This window comes from Lucilia sericata, unplaced genomic scaffold, assembly GCF_015586225.1.
Source record: "Lucilia sericata isolate MDLA Ls3-8-SP2 unplaced genomic scaffold, ASM1558622v1 Contig000057F_arrow, whole genome shotgun sequence".
Classification (NCBI taxonomy): domain Eukaryota; kingdom Metazoa; phylum Arthropoda; class Insecta; order Diptera; family Calliphoridae; genus Lucilia; species Lucilia sericata.
This window is the reverse complement of record NW_023994093.1, coordinates 78,781-87,018: the sequence shown is the minus strand read 5'-3', so window position 1 is coordinate 87,018 and position 8,238 is coordinate 78,781. Positions and strand designations below refer to the sequence as shown.

Here is an 8,238-nt window from a genome sequence, read left to right as displayed (position 1 = left end):
GTTTTGTTCTGTTTTTATTTTCACATTCTGTGTGAAAACTATACCCGTACTAGCAGAAATTTAAGTATAATAGTTTTTTATATTAAAATAGTTATTGCTAATTTTTGTAATTACATTAAGAAATGTAATGGCAACATATTTTCAGTTTTAGTTTTTTGTCTTTCGTTTTAGCTATGAAAGTTAAAATTGTTTGAAAACTAAAAACTAGTTCAACCATTTTGTGGTTTATAGTTGTTCTATTGAGTTTTTTTGGGCTAAATATACTTTTTGTATTAAAAAAGGCAATTATAAAAATGGGGTTGTAAAACAGGTAAGGTTTTATAATAAAGTTTGGAGAATATTTTTAGCTGTTTAACTTTAGGATGAAAAGTTAGAATCAATATATGTGACACCTAGCATACCTAGCTTCATTGCTCTTTTAACAGACAATAAAAGATTCTATAGATTCCAAGTCCACAAGAGAACTCACCGGAACATCTATGATATGGGTCAGTTCATGAATAATTCTAGTTCCAAGATATCTTTATCTCTGCCGTTGTATGGCTGACAATGAAATAAAAATAATTTTATGGACTCTTTTTCTTTATCTTAAACATTTTTGCAATAGCAAATATTTCAAATTTCATTGAATTATCTTCAAAATTGCGACCTGTAGTTTGATTACAAGGTACCCACAAAAGTGGTGTAGGGTATAATAAGCGGACAAGTGTCTCTCATTTACAGTAAAAGTGTTAAAACTGTATTTTGAACGTTTAAGGGTTAAAAATTTAACACTTTTTTGTAATGTTTTTTTTAATAAATAATATTCATATGATAACTTACTGATGGGCTCCCACCAAGATATCGAAAATTTTTTTATAAAATATCAGAATGAGTCGATTAAGCTATGTCAGTCTGTCTGTCAGTCCGTCTATTTGTCTGTCTGTGTATCCATATAATCCTTATGCGTACGCTAAAGATTATGTACGATGAAGAGCTTTTTCTTCACCGGCAACGTTATAGAGCAATTCGGTTTACTTTGAATTGTTGTCTATAGGTTGCTGAAATTGTTCTATGGGCAGTGATTATCTATAAAACAAAATAAATTACGACCGTGGTACCGACGAATGAAAAGAGCGATGTTTTTCGATTGACTTCATGATGATTTATTTATTTAAAAATTCTTTTCTTAAGCCTAACAATTGATCATGTAAATAAGGGCTACACTGTTGTTATTGTAATATTATTTGTTTCTCACTTCCAATGTACCAACTCAACTTGTTTATTTATATTCAAAATATGCAAAAACAAAATACATGCAATAAGTCTCCAAAATAAGAAATTGCATTTTTAAGAGCAACAACAATATGCTTATAATAAGAATTGGAGTGAGAAACAAATAATAAAAACTAACGGGTCATTACCAAAAATATGTACAGTGGTTAGTATGAACAAAAAATAATGACAAATTACAGTGGCAACAGTGAGCCAAAAATATGAATAAATTTAAATACAATAAAAAATGGAAAATTTAAACAAAACAAAATAATAATGTTAGTAATTATTATACGGTGACCTAACATTCCGGCCCCATTGAAAGGACACTTTCAAGAAGATAGAAGAGCCAGTCTGTGGATAGGGCGACGTATAACTCCTTTTGTAGTTTTGATGTCGACAACTCGAACACGATAATCTCTTCCACGAATAATGTTGATGATTTTACCAATGAGCCAACGCTGCGGGGGTAAAGTATCTTCTTTGATGATGACTAGGGAACCAGGGGTAATATTAGAGTTGGTGCTAGTCCATTTGTTGCGAGTCTGGAGCTCATTTATATAATCATGGGACCACTTTTTCCAGAATTGTTGCTTGATGGCGCTTATTCGGGCCCAATATTCAAGTTTGTTCATCTCATTTGTAGGGACATCACGTTCTGGCAAACTACGGAGGGGAGCGCCTATCAAGAAGTGTCCTGGTGTAAGAGCTTCAAAGTCACTGGGATTTGAGGATAGAGGCGAAATGGGCCTCGAGTTTAAAACTGCCTCTATCTCAATCATAGCCGTTGCGAGTTCTTCGTAGGTGAGCCTTGTGTTGTCCAGGGTTCTGGTTAAGTGACCTTTGGCCGATTTGACGGCCGCCTCCCACAATCCGCCAAAATGTGGTGCCCTAGGGGGAATAAATCGAAAATTAATAAATTGATTCGAGCAATAATTTGTAATAAAATTTGAATTTTTTGGCTCAAAAAGGAACGACTTTAATTGAGCCAACTTAGAGTTTGCACCAACGAAATTTGTTGCATTATCACAGAATATATCTGTGGGCAGACCTCTACGACCAATCATCCGTTTTAGGGCAGCAATGAAGGCATCTGTTGACAGGTCGGATACCACTTCAATATGGACAGCTTTGGTAGCGAGACAAACAAATATAGCGATGTATGTCTTGTAGGGGACCTTTCCTCTAATTCTTAGGTAGGTGTTGACTGGACCACAAAAATCGACAGCACACCTTGCGAAGGGCCTTGACGGGTTGAGTCGTTCCACAGGCAAATTTCCCATTATTTGTTGCAACAATTTTGGGCGATAGCGAATGCATTGAGGGCACGAATTTACAATGCTGCGACACAAATTCCTGGAGTTGATGATCCAAAATTGTTGGCGAATCAATGACATTAGAGCCTTGGGTCCAGCGTGGTAGTTACTGATGTGCAGATGACGTACGTAACAGTGGACGAAATGGCATTTGCTGTGCAAGATTATGGGGTGTTTTTTGGCCTTCAGATATTGCCGCGTACTCCAAGCGTCCGCCGACCTTGAGCAAGTTGAAACCATTTGACGAATCTAGGAAGGGGTTCAGACACTTTAGAGCACCTTGGGGATCTTTCTTCTTTAGAGCTCGAGTTATGTCATCTTGAAAATGTAGTTTCTGGATGTTGAAAACGATACAAAGTTTAGCATTTTCTAATTCTTGGGGCTGCAAAGAGTCAGAATTGGAAATATTAGTTTTTGTTTTTTGAGCAAAACGAAACATCCAGGCAATAATACGAATGATTTTTAAGTACGAGCTATATTTTCCAACAGAATCGAGGATGTAGTTAGATTTTGATTCAAGATGAAGTACGGTTTTCCGTTTTTCTTTGTCGAATACTTGCTGATTTTCTTCGGAGAGTTTATCAGTTTTAGTAGGGGGCCACTGAACAGGATCGAGAGCGAGAAATGCTGGTCCGTTGAACCAGATGGATGAGGCGAGTTCCTGCACAGTTGAACCACGAGAAACGATGTCAGCAGGGTTGAACTGGGTTAGGACATGTCGCCAAACGCAGCCATTAGTTAGATCTTGAATTTCTGATACCCTATTGCCAACAAAAACTGACAAAGTAGATGAATGTTGCTTTAGCCAGTGAAGAACTAGTTGCGAATCTGTCCACAGAACGACTTCCAGATTTGGTATTGCGAAAAGATTTTTGATTTTGGAATACAATTTTGCTAGAAGTTGTGCGCCACATAACTCAAGTTTGGGTAACGATTTTCGCTTTGTAGGAGCAACTCTAGATTTGGCAGTAAAGAGCCGAACAACAACATTTCCTGAAGAAGTTTTAACACGAAAGTAAAAACAACAACCATAAGCACGAATTGATGAGTCACAAAAGCAATGAAGTTGAACTGATTTAGAATCAGGAGCGAGACAAAAACGAGGAATTTTAAGTGAAGGTAATAGTTTGAGATCAGAGACGAAAGATTTCCAAGTGTATTTCTTGAGGTACAGACTCATCCCAGCCAATTTTTAGAATCCACAACTCTTGCATGATGATTTTAGCTTTTATTATGAGAGGGGATAAAAGTCCTAGGGGATCGAAAAGCGCTGACGAGAGCGACAAAATTGTACGTTTGGTTATTTTTTCATCAATTTGGACTTTAGGCGAAAACAAAAATAAGAAAACATCTTTTTGTTGGTCCCAAGAGATACCAAGAGCGCTAGTTACTGCAGAATCTTCAATATTAAGGTCTTTGACAGTTTTGTCGTCCTGAAAATCTCTATGATTAGAGTGCCACTTATCTAATTGAAACGAACCACGAATTAGAATTTCATTAACCTCCTGCTTCATACGAGACAATTCTTCAAGCGTATCTGAGCCACAAAGAAAATCATCAACGTAAAATGATGACTTAATGGTTTTTGCACCAAGTTCGAATTGGTCCATGTATTGGTCTGCGAGATAGTGAAGGCTTTTGATGGCAAGGTAGGGCGCAGCTGACATTCCATAGGTGACTGTATTTAGGTGATATGTTCGAATTTCTTCCTCTTCTGAATTTCTCCACAAAATATATTGGAATTTTCTATCTTGGGAGTCAATAAGGACTTGTCGATACATTTTTACTATATCGGCAGTAAGAGCGAAGCGATGAAGACGGAACCGAAGTAAAATTTTATACAGCTCATCTTGAATTGTTGGGCCAACCATAAGAAGATCATTGAGAGACTTCTGGGACGATGATGGACACGAGGCATCGAAAACAACTCTTAACTTTGTGGAAGTGCTACTTGGTTTGAAAACGCAATGGTGAGGGATGAAATAATGAGGCTCGTGTAGACGAGGGCTACGAACTAGACTCATATGTCCAAAATCTTCATACTCCTTCATAAAAGCAACATATTGTGATTTAAGATTGCTGTCACGAGCAAATCGTCTCTCTTGAGATACAAATCTTTTAAGAGCCATATTTCGAGAAAGACCTAAAGCGTCAGGAGATTCCTTGAAGGGCAATTTAACAACAATCCTACCAGAAGATTCACGATGAACAGTATCATTGAAAAATGTTTCACATTCAGATTGTTCTGGTGTCAAATCATTTGAGCCAGATTGAACTTCATCGATTTCCCACAAGCGCTGTAATTTAAGATCAATATCTTCTTCTATCGAGAGCATACAAGAAGAGCCACAAATATTGGGTTGTTTTGATACATAACGACCTGCTACAATCCATCCGAAAAGTGTTTTGTGTAATTTAGGCAAATTAGGGCCAAGTTTTATTTGACCAACTGCTAAAATGTCGAAAAACGTTTCAGTACCAATAAGTAAATCAATTCGTTTTGATTTGAAGAAGTTTTCATCCGCAAGTTCAGTATTTGGGGGCAAATTCCAGGATGAGACATCTAATTCATTATCAGGTTGATATGAAATATGAGGTGTGACACAAAATGAGAGCGAAACTTCAAAATCTGTGACTCGAGATTTTACATTTGTGGACGACCTATATTTAGATTTGCTAAGAGTGTTACCAATGCTAGAGACTTCAGTAGTTTGTTTTGTACGAGACAAATGTAATTTTTGGGAAAATTCATCGGTTATGAAATTCAATTGAGAGCAAGAATCTAACAAAGCGCGTCCCAATTGATAGCGACCAGTGGAGTCACGAACTAGAACCATGGCAGTAGCAAGCAGCACCTGTTCCGGCGAGGATTTTTCCATATGGGTATGGACCGAGGCAGAAGATTCATTCAAGGCAACATGAGAAGTAGTAGGTTCAGCAGCAGGGGACGAGGGCCGAGAAGCTGGCTGAGACCGATGAAGCAAACTATGATGCGAGCGAGAACAAAATTTGCACTTGAATGTGGAGGAACAACTACTTACTTGATGCCCTTTGGACAAACAATTTAGACAAAGGCTTAGACGTTTTGCATTTTCATACCTTTGACTAACATCCATATCTTTGAACCGAGAACAACGACTAATTGAGTGGCCAGATTTGGAGCAAAGCACACAAGAGCGTTTTGATACCGAAAAAGTATAGCCAGGTTTTGAATTTTTAGATTTGGACTTACCAGATTGATGATCAGGCTTACGAGGGGCCACAAAAGTATGGTTGGTATCAACCGATTCCAAAAATTGACAACGCCTTTTAAGGACCTTGGAGCAATCATCCCATGTTGGCAATCTGGTAAAGTCCAAGGAATCTTTCCACTTTCTTCTGGTATCTTCATCCACTTTTTCCATCACTATGTAAATCAGCATGGAATTAGCAATATCACTATGTGAGCCAAGAGACAGTAAGGAACTATAAAGGGCAGAAACATTATCGACGAGACTTCGTAATTGGGCACAATTGTATTTGGACATGGCAGGAAGTTCAAAAAGGGCGGTAATATTTTCCATAAAAATAAGCGAGCTATTATCATAACGCGTTTTGAGCCTTTCCAGAGCCTTCGGGTAATTTTCGTTCGTAATCTGGAAAGCCTTGACCGTTTCTAGAGCTTGGCCTTGGAGGCAGTTGAGCAAATGATTAAACTTTTCAATATTTGATAGGCCAAACTCACGATCGATAACTTGATTGAACGACGTTATAAAATTCTTGTATTCACTGTACTTACCACTAAATGTGGGCAATTTGAGTTGGGGCAATTTATGGCTGGGAGCTGGGAAACAAATGGTGGACTCGGACAACGTTGTGTTATGAACATCTTCACCAAGCTGCGACTGGATATTCATTTTGGCTGAGATGTACAAATCTTCAATTTCGGACCTAGCATTATCCTCGGGATCATATTTTTCAATTTGTGTTTGATACGTCAATATCTGTTTAAAATATGACTCCAGTATCCCCAAACGGCACTTCAACTCAGCAGACGAAAGTGTCTTACCTTCACCCCTTCCATTGGCTTCGATTTGGTTCTTGATGCGGGTAATACTCTTCTTCGTATTAGCCCGTTGCTGCTTAACCTCTTCCAAAGTCATCATAAATTTCCAAAAGTTTGGTTAAGTGAGCCAAAAATTTCCAAAAACAAATTTCAAAATGGATGATACTATGTATTGTAGAGCACCGACGCCAAAAGTTTTACGCCAAAAATGTTTATATACAAACTTTATGTATTTATTCACTTTCTATATAAATATGTACCGCAATATTCCGAGCGACAAATTTAGTATACACAAAATTCTATATTATGTACTGGAACCAAAAGCGAACAAATTTATGTATTTTCTTGTATATAAAGATTAGCGGTAAATTTATTTAACCCGAATTACGAGCGAACAAAGTTTATTTATTTTTGTACATAAAAATTTGCGGTAAAATTTTAGAGTCACTTTTATTTATTTTATTTTTCGATTCTATTTAGCGAGCCGACAAAATTTGTATAATGTTTGTAATAGGTATTTAAAAAAAATAGATTTGTAGTAGGTACGTCACTACAAATTTGTTTAACAGTTTTTTTTTTTTGTTGCACAGGTTTTTTTTTTTTTTATTGAACCACAAAGTTTTTTATTTTTCTTTTTGTAGCACTAGATATTGCCCTTGTAATAGAACCACTGTTTCCACTTCACAATATGACCGTACACTTTTTCTTTAAGTTGTACTACAACGAAAAGTTTTTAGAATATACCACGGACCGAGAACGACAAATTTAGGAAGATTTAGATTAATCACTTGCCCCACGTTGGGCGCCAAAATGTACGATGAAGAGCTTTTTCTTCACCGGCAACGTTATAGAGCAATTCGGTTCTATAGGTTGCTGAAATTGTTCTATGGGCAGTGATTATCTATAAAACAAAATAAATTACGACCGTGGTACCGACGAATGAAAAGAGCGATGTTTTTCGATTGACTTCAACTATGACAATGATTTATTTATTTAAAAATTCTTTTCTTAAGCCTAACAATTGATCATGTAAATAAGGGCTACACTGTTGTTATTGTAATATTATTTGTTTCTCACTTCCAATGTACCAACTCAACTTGTTTATTTATATTCAAAATATGCAAAAAAAAAATACATGCAATAAGTCTCCAAAATAAGAAATTGCATTTTTAAGAGCAACAACAATATGCTTATAATAAGAATTGGAGTGAGAAACAAATAATAAAAACTAACGGGTCATTACCAAAAATATGTACAGTGGTTAGTATGAACAAAAAATAATGACAAATTACAGTGGCAACAGTGAGCCAAAAATATGAATAAATTTAAATACAATAAAAAATGGAAAATTTAAACAAAACAAAATAATAATGTTAGTAATTATTATACGGTGACCTAACAGATTATTTGATGAAATTTGGCACGTACACCTCTTTTAGTCCATGTACAAACGCTCTTGAAAATTGTTATAATCGGTCAATTATTTCACCTAGCCCACATACAATTGGACCTCCCAAATAATGATTTCGATCCGATTTTTGTAATGATCGGGTTTCATTTGACCCTAGCCCCTATACAAAGTCCCCTTAATAAAATTACTTGAATATATAAACATAAATCCCA

At 36.3% G+C, this 8,238-nt stretch overlaps 1 protein-coding gene across 2 annotated transcripts; it reads right to left on the bottom strand.

Moving 5' to 3' along the window:
- Positions 1-2,760: 2,760 nt before the first annotated feature.
- On the bottom strand, positions 2,761-7,078 carry LOC119616095. 2 transcript variants are annotated; one of them, XM_037972272.1, is made up of 3 exons: positions 6,619-7,078; positions 5,803-6,553; positions 2,761-2,952 (listed from the first exon to the last, which is right to left on the bottom strand). In XM_037972272.1, exons 1-3 carry the CDS (start codon positions 6,631-6,633, stop codon positions 2,930-2,932), a joined length of 789 nt encoding a protein of 262 aa, XP_037828200.1. In that variant the 5' UTR covers positions 6,634-7,078; the 3' UTR covers positions 2,761-2,929. The 2 variants fall into 2 exon arrangements, with proteins under 2 accessions (XP_037828200.1, XP_037828199.1); XM_037972271.1 differs by having other exon boundaries at positions 5,803-7,078.
- Between the last annotated feature and the right edge of the window lie 1,160 nt (positions 7,079-8,238).

Excerpts from the sequence above, each read along its gene's own strand:
- LOC119616095 (XM_037972271.1), bottom strand. The coding sequence starts at position 6,715 with ATGATGACTTTGGAAGAGGTTAAGCAGCAACGGGCTAATACGAAGAAG. Across the intron at positions 2,953-5,802 it reads TAAGCCTGATCATCAATCTG|CCCCAAGAATTAGAAAATGC; the intron begins GTAAGTCCAAAT and ends GACTCTTTGCAG.